Genomic DNA, 13,257 nt, shown 5'->3' on the forward strand with positions numbered 1-13,257 from the left:
TGGCTGGCAGAAATACTGCAAGAGAGATGAGACGTGCCGTTAAAAAACTACCGTGACCCAATCTGCCTGCGAGACACCGGCATCTTTAAATTGGTAGTTATTTTCTCTCGTGCTAATTAGTAGAGCCTACAGTGGAAGTGCATATTCTGTCAACTCAGACTCAGTAAGTCAAGGAGGAAGACTGTGCCTTTTAGGTATACTTTTAGGATAAACTCTTTCTATCAGGCACGATACATTATCTGGTGTCCCATCCTTCACTTGAGATAGCGGAAAATGTCCTTTTCCCCAGCTAAGATCGCAAGTGCATCCGGAAAGATGAACAACGGAGGCTTTTTGTTTTTGAACATATCCTAGCACAGTGTGCTCCTATGGACAGAGCACCCTGGACAGATGGATCGTGATTTGTTTGTACTACCTATATGTCCTATATGTATATCTATGTTTCCTGTTTATCTTTATATGTTTTTATTAACTCAAAGACCATTTGAAATGATCCCCTTCATTTAAACATCCTCTAGATTCTATCCGCTTGTTTGTGCCCCCGGGAAAATCGATCCGTGTAGCGTACTGAGCATGACTGTAATAAGGGAGAAAGAAATAAAATAGACAGTGAAATATGATGTGCTCCCTCCAGAAGGAAAAGTAGAAGCCTGAAGCCAAAGTCCAAAGGTTACGTACTGTGGTAATGGTCTTATCTAACCGGATTATACCAAGTATTTGCAGGCAAACAGATTGAGACACGCTGCGGTCACGAAAGGACTGCAGGAAAGCCTGCCGAGACCGCCGGTCACCCCGTGCTCTCTGTTGGGTTGGATTGCGGCGACAGGAATGAGAGCCCTTCGAGGTCAAGCTGTTGTCTTCGGGCTACATCCTTCTTTAGACATCCGCAACGGTTCAGGATGCTTCTATAGAGGCTCTGAGGTGAAAATCTGGAATGTGTGGGAGCTTCCTGTGCTTCTGACGTAGAGGTTATGTAGACATCTAGACCGCTAAGTGACGCTTCTCCCGGTGGCTTCTCTCCCTTTGCTTTCCCTACCTCCCTCTTAGTGAACCTGTTGGCAGTCCTGATCTTGAACTCTCCACACCCTCCCTGATCTGTCTTATCTGTGAATTCAGCTTCTGCCGCTTCTGCAGGTTTCTCATACATCTTCATAGGCGGATCCAAAAATGGCCTAGTTCTGCAGTAACTTCTGACTGCGGTCACTTCTTTTTCCAGCTTCCCGAATGCACGGAGCTCTGCATCTGATTTGTCTTGCCGGTTCTTTTCAGCATTTCAGGATCCACCTGATGTTTGCGTTCCCTTCCACCGGACTGCAGGCCTTGCTAACGAGTACCCTGTACACCTGCCACAGTTTGGTTGTCGGGCTTCATTTCTCTTTCACTGATACTTTTCCAGCTGCATTCAATAGATTTATGCCGTCTGTGTCTTTTTAATGTGCCTGAACGGAGATAATGGAACAAGACTTTTATGTAGTTCTGTGAAACAGCCTTTGCCCCGAATCTCCTGCTTCAACAACCTCATCCTCAGATGATGGCTAATCCCCATGCCTAATGCTTCCTTTCCATTAGCACCCGAGCATCTTCACGCTGGCTTTCATCACTGTACCTGGACTATCCCCTTGGTGCTGCCATTTTCACGCGTAGAGAGTTCTACCTGAGAAACCACACCGGCCTAGTGCAGGACACGGGCAGAGCCTTCCTGACGCCCCGGAGCTGCCCTGTTTGTCTCCTGTTTGCGGCTCTTGAGCCCTTACACTTGCTGTCGAGCAGCCATTACCTTAGGACCGCTTCCAGCACCGATGTTGATGTGGGAAGACATTTGCTTTGTACGGGAAAAAAAACGCTAGGCTGAAACCACAGTTGTGTATGTGCAATTTCACTTCTGCTCTTTTGCTTATGTTCTTTTGCTGATCAGGAGGCGCGTGCGTGAGCAGGACTGACCTCTCATCCTGCGCTTACAGCCAGCGGGTCATTCCCAAAGGCTGGGAGCGCGCTCGGTTCTGTGCCTGGCTACCTGCCCCTGTGCAGTTATCCGGAGCTCATCAGCAGGGAGGGAGTCTCGGGGCACCTCCCAAACATTGCTCACCGCCACCTCCCTCGAGGAGATTGCTGGCAGAGATAAGGAAACGCCTGCCCTGCTGCAACTGGTGTTGCGGCTGCTGTGTTATTGCTGGCAACCGTGGAGGTAGGCTGCGCTGCCAAGTTTCTTCATTGTGGTGTTCCAATGACAAAGCTTAGATTAAAACCTATTAAAAATACAATATAGTCAAAGTAAAACCAATGCAAATATTTTATGTTTAAGTAATCAGATTCTCCGTGCTGTGGAATGGTACAGTGCGTGCGCGGTGTGGCTGATTCTAGTACTTCACTGTCCGGTATTAGTTTTCACTAAAACACCGACGGTGAGGCCGATCGTGAAGAAGATGTGGCTATCCCTACCCTCTAATTGTTGTAGAGCTCATCGCAAATGAAGCGTTCTCATAGTGAACTAAAGGAAACGGCTGTAAGTCTGAATGCAGTTCTTAAACATCTCGCCAAGCGTAACGTTAGCTATGGAGTTCAGCTTCACAGGTGGAAGAATAAGAAAAGACAAGTACCTTGGAAAAAGTAAACTCCGATAATGCTGCAGAGAACATATGATCTTAGCAGAAAGGAATTTTTAAAAGACTGGGGAAGAAAAACTCCTATTCTTTAAGCTCCGCCAATGAAAAAGAAAAAGAAGGATCTATATATACGCCTAATAAATGTACACGTTTGGGGCAGGAAAAGAAATCAGTTTGTGGTGTCTTGGCCTGCCGGCACGGCTGGCTGCACATACAGCTCAGCTCTCTGTTTGAACGGCAAGTAAATCTCTGCATACTCTGCCTTTGCTGGAGATCTGGAAAGCTGAGCGTTCAGGTGTGTTGCAAGGTAAGCAGTATTAGTGAGCTGGTCTCCTTCTGGAACCGTGTAAATGAAAAAGGACATAACGCAGCTCTGGCACCGTTTGCTCTGATGACCCCAGTGTGTGTGCGTGCGTGTGCATCTCCCACCCCCTCCCCAAGCAAGTATGTGTAGAAGGCAGTCGGCTTGATAAACCGCCGCTGCTGGATGAATTGAGATCAGCCGCTCGTGCTGGAGCGTCTTTGCTCAGTCAGTAGTTTCGGATGATGTTCTGGATATTGCATTCTCACTCTGTTTTCCAAATGAAACCAAGGAGATGACTCGCCATCGACCAGGGAGGCCACTGGGTACCTCGCTGAGATTTGGGGGCTTTTTCCTGTAGAGCTCCCTGTGAGGAAAGCAACAAGTCTAATACAAGGGAGGCCTCCTGCAGCCCTTTCCCTTTAAGCCCAAAGAGAGACCTTAAGAAAATACGTCCCAGTAATACGAGGGACAAATAAGAAGCAATTTAGGAGCAAAAAAGGCAGTTCTATTTACGCACGTAAAGGTGAATGTTTGCCGTAGCGTTTTCTGTTTTAGATCTCCCTTCCTCTGATGGAATTTTGTTTTTTGTTGGCCTCGAAACCATCTTTGTCGTCCTTTCTTCCTATTTTCTCCTTTGCTCACGTTTTCATTCTCTCTGAAAAGTAACATTCCATTTTTCTTCCCGCCCTCCCCGACTCGCGCTCCGGGTTTCTGCAATTTTCCTTTTCAATCTTCTCCTCGTACAATCACTCCCCGCTCCCTCCTGCCTCTCCCACCTTCACCGCACCTCCAGTGTCTTCAGCACAGCTCCAGCTCTACAAAACAACAGCAATCATATAACAATTTACAACCATTAGCCAATTGAGTGTAACACCTCTCTACAAGGCAGGTAATCATTTACAAACGCTGCTAAGCTACTGCTGTTTTGTGTGACAGATTGTTCAGCTGCTTCTGCTCTCTCGAAGGGCCCCGGACAACAATGGTAAGGCTGTGAAAGCACAGGGTTGGGATGAACAACTAGAGCAGTGTGTGGGGAACTACAGACATCTGCTAACACACTGCTGAGCTCTGAACTGTCCTTTTACTCCCGGTTTTGCGAGCATTACATGCGTTCCGTGCCTCTATTGTCAAACTGGCTGCATCTCGAGGAGGAAAAAATCGAAAGGAAAAAAAAAAACAGATGAAAAAAGCAGTCTGCAGCCCGCTCGGAGCTCGTCATGCAGCACTTCCTAAAACTGCACGCGACAACTGGTTTGTCTTCTGCATCCTGTGACTGCCATGCTGTCATCATGTAAGCTAAGCCGTGCTGAAGTAGTGAGAGGCTATTGTGTCTGCTGAAGGCGGTCGGTGAGTATGTGAACGGTGCGACGTTACTCAGGGACCGACAATCTGCAGTGCTGGGTGGCCTTTTTCATAAAGGTAGGTTTTTGGTTTTTAACCTAAATTAATTAAGGAGCAGGTTGATTCTGAAACAGCTAAGCCACTTCAAAGTGCTGAACCTAGATTCTTAATGGGGAACAAGGAAGTGAAAACAGGGTCAAAGCAGACCATGTCTGCGCGTTGTTCTCAACCCCTTCATTTCCCATACAGGGTGAGCTCTGGTGGCATTTTAAAAATGGCAGCGCAACATCTGCCATACAAAAGGAGAACTGAGGTGTGCGGGAGGGAGCGTGGCGTATTCAAAAGCCACTGCTCTCCTTTTAAAGAAGATGAGCCAGATAGCCAGATGTTTCCTATGTTTCCTTCTCCCCCCCCTCCCCCCCTCCCCCCAAGTCCTGGTCATGCTTCCATTGACTCCAGTCGCTGTAGGATATATCCCTCTTTACTCTCTTTTTTAATTTCTTTCACCACAACCCCAGTTAACTACTCTGTTCCTGCCAGTCCTGGTTGTCATGTGAACGATGTATTTGGCGCTGTTCGCTACGTAAGATTTTGAATAGATCGCTCCCGCTTGTGGCACAGGGAGGTCGGGGGGCTTTTCTCATTTCCACAGTACGATTTAAATCATGTTTCAAAAAACCCACTGCCGTTTCTTTAGGAAGCCACACAAGCCGGAGGTCTGGAAAGCGCACGGACCCAGTGTAGAGCACCACATCCAGCTGTGCCGTCCCTACAGGTACCTGCGAATCGTGCTAGATGTCCATCTGCGTCTTCAGGTAAGCACGCAGACATTCCCACAAGTCTGGTCTCGTGCTACTTTGGTAAGTGCTTTTGAAAGCCGCACCCTGCATTAAAAAGAGATGGACGTGGGAGATAAAGATAAATGCACAGAACACTTTCATTTTCTTTATTTTCAATCGATACTGTATGAATACAAAGTTTCTAGAAAGCTACAAAAATTCTACCACTTTATCAAGAAGGCATCAAAATGTGTCACTTTGCAAAGACATGAAAACACCTGCAGTAACCGACACAAAAATAGCATTTTTAGAGTGATGAAATAATTGCACTTAACTGTCATGGATATTAAAGTTATCACACATATGTACCGCGAAAGCTAGAATACATTTTTTTTTTAATTTTTTTTTTTACAAAGCACTTTATAAAAAAATTCTCTGCACACAAAACCTATAATTTTCATATTACTATCATACTAAAGATAAAGTCACTTTAAAGCCAACACTTAAAACATTTTAAACAAAACATGGAAAAAAACCAAAAACCAAAAAAAAAAAAAAAGGTACCAGTACCTACACACAGACAATAACAAATACAAGAATACTGTACTGCCAAGAGGTTTGACTGCAACTCCTTTTGAAAGCTTCGGCAAATATGTGAAGAAAACATTAGAGAACGTTTGCTTTTTGATCCATCCAAAGAGCATTCCCTCCCTGTCTAACCTAGAGGTACTTCATCATCAAAAGGCGAGCTCTACATCAAAAGTTACCGGCAGCAGTACAATATTAAAGTAACCACTGACCATATATGAATATGCTTAAGTCACAAACCCATTTTATACACATTACACAAATAAACATAAAGTGAGAATTCCATTAAGTCATTTACAAATGTGAACAAATGCACATGGCAACCAAAAAAAAAAAAAAAAAAAAAGGAAAAAAAAAACCCAAACAGAACAAAACCCCAACCTGTTTTACATAAAATGCACTGAAGAATTAAAGGCTATTCGGGTTTTCAATGTTATAAAATTCTCTTGTCTTTCTTTTTTTCAGGCACATATTGTATTTTTTGTCTGCAGTCATGAGCCTGGATCAAAGAGGCCCATAAAACAAAACAAAAACACGTATTCTGAAAGGAGGTAACAGGAATCTGTCTCCTTTTTGTCAACTGAGTGCATTTAAGATTTAATTCACACACTAAACTAATTACATGACCTCAGCAAGAATGACCTGAAAAGCTAAAAAAGATAAAGATCTCCAAAGCGTGTTTTGTATTTTGAATTATCAAGCCTTGTTCTTTTTTAGGGGAATAAGCATCTTGTCATGAGAAGGGGGGGGGGGGGTGGTGGTGAAGGGAACGGATATCATCCTGAGAAAAATACAAAACTGGACTCTGTTATCACATCGTCACATCTTCTGTTTGACCAGGTATGCGGATCAGTATGGGTCAAGTAAAGAAGAGAGAAAACATTTCTCAGTATGAATGATCCAGGAACACTGGAAAGGGAACCGCTTCCAAAGCAAGTATGCCCTAGGAGCTGCGTTGGAGAAATAAATAGATATGGATTAGTATGTCAAATGTTGTATCTGCCTCGAACTGGCCAGTTACTTACATTCAACAGTAATGTACACCCTTCATTACTTAAAATAGCCTACACCGTATAGGTTTTAACGGAAGAAGCTACTGCCGACCTGACTGAGCCGTAGCCGCAGCGGAAAGGGAACGCGAGAAACAGGCATAATATCTGCAATTCCTTCAAAATAGTGGTGCAGTACCTAAAGAAAATGGTTTTGGAATTCAAGTAAGTAAAACTACGCTTGCCAGTAGCAATTTTTAACAGCCCCGAATGGTACCGTTATGCTTATTTTAATGAGACGGAAGTGTACTTAATCACAAATAAGGGTTAGTAAGACTGAAATGTTTGGTAATAACTCCAAAGTATTCGCTCAGCTTGTGGGGCGGAATAGTCTTTGCCCTACCTCAGTCTCATTGAATTCAACGGGATTCCTCGTCTTATGGAGGTGAGTGAGATTTAGACCTTGAAGGATTAACAAAAATAATATTTTGGAGACAGGGAATTTGAATTATCACGAGATTTACCACACAGTGTCACAATATTTCTATATATAAAAAGTTTATCTTAGATATCATCAAGTACTTTAAAAATCAAGTTAAAATCGTATTCACAACTATATAATCCCTCTGACCGCTTTTGGTTTTGCTGATATTTGTTTTTTCTAACGTCTTTCTCTTAAAATCTCGATCCTCTTCCCACCGATTTAAGTCGTAGCGTACACGGTACGGCCCCCGTTCACAAAAGATATCAAATACCGACACATTCTCTCAGAGGAGCTAATTAATTGAGCTAATTAATTTTCTTTCTACCAAGACATCGTACGGGAGAAAAACAAAACAAAGCGACCCTGTGTTTTCAGCAGCGCTGGCTAGAACTTCTCCGACAGCACCTTCATCCACAACGCTCACACTTAACAGTTCGACGCTTCAAACCCCACCGTCGCGTGTACCCCAGCTATTGGCTGTTCTCCATTTTCATCTTGTTTTATGCACCTGACCTTCAGCGTGCACGGTTCAGTAAACAAAGTCTTCCACCTAAACAAAAAATCCTTGCACACACTGAAATATTATTAGAGGAGAACAATAAAAGTCACATTGGCCCACCGTCTGAAATTCAGCAGCGCGTGGATCTCGTTATGCAGATACACGGCCGGATGAGGAGAATATAAATGCGAACCGTTTTTGTTTTTCTATTGTAGACAAACCAGTAGCTGGTTTGTAGTGCTGTCAGAAATGGCGAACGGTACATTATTCTCCAGCAGGTTGATCGTTCGCAAAATCAGCTCGCTATAAATGGTGCTCTTTTGTGAATGGAGGCCTGTATTTTCAACATATTCCAAAAAACCAAAGGCATTACGGTGATAACTAAATATTTTTGGTCTCTCTACAAATCGTCATTATTATGGCAGCACTTTTCTAAGCTGGAATTTCAAACCAAAGGCACTTTCACGCTAGAGTGCAGAAGAGTCACGATTAATTATTTGGTCATGAAATTTTAAAAGGCAGCATTATTAATACAATTCACTTTTCACGGAGAACTATGAATCTGTAACCTTTCCTTTTGGTATAGACATTTAATCGCGTAGCGATGGGGACTGACTTGTACTGAGGGTCGGTTTACACCAAGCAGTCGAGGAGCTTATTCTGCGGGGGGAAAAATACAGTTCATTTAAAAATGGAACCAATTAATAAAACAACGTATCAATTTTATGTTAAGAGGCTAAAGGTATTTCTAATATAACGCTAAGGCACTGCATATTGTAATGCTTTGGCAGCTCTCAATTAAAAGATCCCTACAAAAAGTAACAGTAACGAGATAAATACTTCCAGCTTACAAAAGAGCTCACAGTTTACAGGCAGCCTGTTGGACTTCACGCCACACACTGAACAGCTGAAGGATTAAGGCTTTTAAGAATTAACATATACAGGGTACGGATCATTTACAGAAGTGTAAAGAAAAGACGAAGGAAGTAGTTTCCCTAATGTTACATATGTGAACACCAAAAGACATTGTGACTTTTTATACCCTATAATTATGACATATGTAGTGTGCCAGATTCTGTTCAAAAGACTGTACCTGGTTTTGCAAATTGACTTACACGCTCGATACGCCTCAAAGAGTTCACTTGTTATTAAAACAGAAAATCACAAAAACCACAATTAAAACCCTAAATAAAAGACAACTTTAGAGCAAAATAAAACAAACAAACAAAAAAAAAAGTAGATTTTGACTTGTAACACCAAGTGCTTAGAATAAAGGGCTACCGTTAGGCTGTTACAATGCAGTGCTTTTCCTGATGTGATCGTTAGTGTTTAAAATGAGTGTTAAGAGACCCTAACGTGGACATATTTCGCTGTTCTGTTCACAGAATATAAACTGAAAGATCATCAGCCCTAATATCCACAGCTAGACATCACGGCCATCGTTCGCCTACTAGAGTTAGATCGGCGGCAGGCTGAGGGATCTGAGCGGCCTCCCTGCCCCACAGATGTCTGTATGGCGAGTCCGCAACGACCCGCTGCTGCATCTAGGTGATATTCTGGTCTGGATAAATTCAGTTACTGGAAATTCTGACAGAGAGTACGATATAATTTCTTAAAAAATCCAGAAATTGAGACTTTTTCAAAGACTACGGCGCCGTTGCCGAGGAGTAAATTCTAGATATAAAACATGCACGAGCACCGAAAGGGCGGTGAGCTGGGATCTGTTAAATGATAACTTCTTTGATCTAGAGCTGCAAAACACCTTCCCCAGAACGCTCTTCGCTGATACCTCATGACTGACCTTTAAGGTGGCTCGCGCTTGGCCAAGCGGTCCTGAGCCTTTCACACAAATGCTTTGCACAAGGACCCGCTGCTGGCCCGGCACCTGCTGAAACAACAACTGCTGCCCGGGCAGCTGAAGGGCAGTGCTGGGCGTGCAGAAGAAAAGAAACTGAGGAACATTCTGACTCAGGTAGGAATTATGAGAACACTTATCTCACGTGTGTGTACCCTCATATAATCGGTCACGCCCACATCCTTGTTTTGAATCTGCACGCCATTAAAATATCTTCAGCTGCACTTCGCTTCCTGGAGTCTTGCACGATATAGAAGAAGGGCGAGCGCTAACAAATCCAAATGCAAAAAGGACATCAGAACCCACGTGGTACGTACACGTTTGTTTCAGGTAAGGTCTTTGCCAGTCCGAACTGGAGAGAGAACTGGACAGAAGTGTTAAAGCACCATGATAAAAAAGGAAGAGGAGAAAAAAAATCTCCCCTTTCCAAACTTCTTTGCCTGATATTGCTTGTGATTTCCTAGCATCTCATAGATATTAAAGCTGTTGATCCTTTCAGAAGTGTATGCATTCTTCTCTCAAACACTATAGTGTTTGGCTTTCAGTTTCAAATTACTCAATGCTGTAGCAACGATGTCAGATGTTTCCACTTATCTGTTCAGAGTTGTGAGTTTTTCACTCAACTAGAAAACATAGTTGTCCACATAAAATATAACTGCACACACAAGACTACGTAGAATGTGAGTCTAAATCTTCAGTATTTACCTACTTATTGCAAAATGAGCCATCTTCTTTTCATTAAATAATCAAATTTTCATATTAGTACAATACAACTTTATAATCTTTCAAAATACACTAGATATGTTAGGGGTAAAGGGTGACGCTTTTTTTCTCTGCAATACCTGTTTGAAAGTTTAATGGATTAGAAGATTAGTTTTAGCATTGAGAAAAAAATACAAAATTTGCCTAATTTTAGGACCTGTCTGTTTCTAAACAGGCATTTCTTAAGGCTATATTTTTTCATTTGGTTTCCAACAGAAAAAAAAAAAAAAGGTTCCATTTTAAAAAATAATTTAGTGAATTATAACTGTCTATCCACCCTAATTAGTTACAAAGATAATTCTATAAAGGTAATTAACTTTGTGTACTCATTTACAGTTATAGCTAAAGATTCATTTCAATTTCACTCGCATTGTAAAACAAGTATTTTGTGTTGGAAAAAAAAACCAAAACAACAAAAACCTTAAAAACGCTGTCAGTTTTTCCCCATGGCAAATGCTCTGTCGTACATTTTTCTATCAGAATTAAAAATAGGCCTCCACAGACAGAGGCGTTCGGTTCTTAAATACAGTCTTCCCAAAGAACTGTGGTTTACAAATTTGAAGAACACTTATTTTAGAAATAATTTTTACAACTGTACCAGAATTTCACAGCTACAATTATATATGAACACATTAAAAATGACTCACTAAAACGGGATTTAGAAAAATGCGGGTGAAAGTTGGGCCAGAGGCACTGCCACTTAGTGTTGAGGTTTACAGTCTGTGTTTTGATAAAGAAGTGAAATGAACTGTATATATAAATAACCGCTCAGTCCTTTACAAGCCTGTAGATGTGATGCTGTGCTCCATGTTCGCTGTTCGACACTTCAAATACACAAGCCATGCAGAGTAGGGTTTCTTGCGTATCCCTGTTCGTTACAACCTATTTGAGAGGAAGGAAGAGGTGGACAATGTATCATACACTTGAAAACCCCAGAGCCAGAAGAAGAAACAATTGGTTAAATTTAGGCAGCGTTTAAATGTCACTGTTTGAGACGACCTCTCTCTCTTAAGCTGACCTCCGTGACCGCACTCACACAGCAGAGGCTTCTGACACGGGGTCACACAGATTCGTCCCGCCCTGGCTTCTTGACCGTGAAACACTGGCTCGATCATCCTCAACCCACACCAACTTCAGTCCCAATTCAACAAAGAGAGCGCGCCCTTGTCCCCTTGTGTTTGGTTACCAAAAGGCAACTGAGCCGAGCACGCCCCTCTCTCACACACTGCGTGGCTCTGAGCTGCTGCCTCGCCTCTTCCCTGCTGCTATCGGCCGCCGGTCCTGCCTGAATCCTACCGTGGCAGCAGCATTGCGTGGTTCTAAATGCAATAAGAACGTGTTAAGAATGGCTTTGCAAAGCCATGCTGAAAAAGCAGGGTAGCCGGATGACATTGGCTCAAAAGCTAGTACGCAGACCGTTCTTCATGCTTTAGATCACCTGTTGGGTGTATCCTCATCATTACTGCATGCTTTCCATGCCCAAGATCTAATTAACGCCACTGACATTTGCAGTATTATAACTGCCATCTCAGTGAGAACACATTAGATGAATGGGGTGGTTCCAAGTTACTGCCTCGGGCTCTCTACAAAAACCAAACGGAGACTTGAATTGAAAATAAGAGCGGTAAGCTGAATATCTGGAAAACAACAGAGATGTTTGTTCATGTTCTCAGCCAGCTTATCCTTCTCATCCTTGGCGTCTATAGTGCATGATTCCAAGGGTATTATTCTGAACTCACTGAGATTATTTGTTTAGTAGGCAACACGACTAAGGGATTCGGAAAGTGGTTCCAAACATTGCACGTTAAGCAAGCCATACAGTGCCTGAGAATATTCTACAGATGAAAAATAAAGAGCGAATCCATACCAATAAAATCGTAAAATTTTCCAACACGCTGTTCATCATGTATTTCTCTGGTAAATGCTTCAGCTTGTGTATGAAGTTGATCATATATTCACACATCGGAGAGCGATTTATTCTGTACACAAATCGGCCGTTCTCAAACCTTGCGTATTCAGTCTGAAAAAACAAAAGCGTTTAGAGTAAGTCAAGTCACTTTAGAAAGGTCAGAACCACGAATGCTACGTCTGTGTTTTTTCCTTCTTTGTGTATACAGAAGAGAGTGGGTTTAGCCACACAAACGCCCCTCCCTCCCCCCGACCTGTGCTATACAGTGCCTTGCTAAAAATTCAAAGGCCTCTAATGGTTAAAAGTTACCGCACAATCTGTTCTCCAACCTGTGAATTGAACGCTGGGAAGAAGATTCCACACAGTAAACCCAATCCCATTAAAAATGAATAAAGTGGAAAAGTTACGATGAGATTGTTATGACTGATTTTACAGCGGTGTTTGAGACAAGCAGCTGTGAAGAACAGAATTCCGCCAACGTATTTATGTATAAATATATACAAGCAAACAGCTACATATTACTGCATGACTTACTTAATATGCAACTTGGAAATGGCATAGAGATGCAAAGCTGCAGTCATAAGAAAACCATACTGATTTATGTCAGCCACCGCAAAAGGGGCTGACAGGGGCTGGAGGAGGGCTCCTGTGGTTCCTGGACTCCTGCTGCCTAGAAACCAATTGTTCCTATGTTCTCCTCGCTCATTTGTGGGATTTCTTGGTTTCCTCCAAGCAAAGAATACCATAAACGATGGAAAACTTTTTATAGCCACCACGCACAGGAATCACATATACAAGGGATGCTCTGGAAGTAACGCCTCCTATTTTATTAGATCGGTCCACAACAGATACCGGTAGGTTAGCGATAGAGGTGGAAATTTCCTGCCAATCCATTCCATGTGGTTGCTGTGTGACAGGTGGCAGCAGAGGGGCAATGACGAAACTGTGTATGACACGGAAGTGCACGCACAGCAAAGAATTGTGTATGGGAAATTGGTAATCACGGCCTGAACCTCCGATTAATCAGCTGAGGCAAGTGTTGGGTCAGCTGCGGAAGCACAGGTGAGAGTATTTTAGCTGTGCTCCCGGAACGGGTGAAGCTCGACTGCACCTCCTCTAAGACCTCATTTAAGGGCTGACCGCC

At 42.9% G+C, this 13,257-nt stretch overlaps 1 protein-coding gene and 1 long non-coding RNA gene across 13 annotated transcripts in view; one reads left to right on the forward strand and one right to left on the reverse strand.

The window, feature by feature from the left end:
- Positions 1-550: 550 nt before the first annotated feature.
- On the forward strand, positions 551-5,961 carry LOC116653556. The gene is made up of 2 exons (XR_004307653.1): positions 551-921; positions 1,270-5,961. It is a non-coding gene; the product is annotated as an uncharacterized LOC116653556 (long non-coding RNA).
- The window catches only part of TEAD1 (TEA domain transcription factor 1), a 140,486-nt gene continuing 132,408 nt past the window's right edge, over positions 5,180-13,257 (reverse strand). For all 12 annotated transcript variants that reach the window (XM_015863965.2, XM_015863971.2, XM_015863970.2 and 9 more), the window contains 2 exons: positions 12,072-12,224; positions 5,180-11,086 (listed from right to left, as the gene is read on the reverse strand). In XM_015863965.2, coding sequence (XP_015719451.1) covers positions 10,973-11,086; positions 12,072-12,224 — 267 coding nt within the window. In that variant the 3' untranslated portion in view covers positions 5,180-10,972. The remainder of the gene's footprint in view (positions 11,087-12,071; positions 12,225-13,257) is intronic.

The sequence above is a fragment of the Coturnix japonica genome, chromosome 5 (assembly GCF_001577835.2).
Source record: "Coturnix japonica isolate 7356 chromosome 5, Coturnix japonica 2.1, whole genome shotgun sequence".
Classification (NCBI taxonomy): Eukaryota; Metazoa; Chordata; class Aves; order Galliformes; family Phasianidae; genus Coturnix; species Coturnix japonica.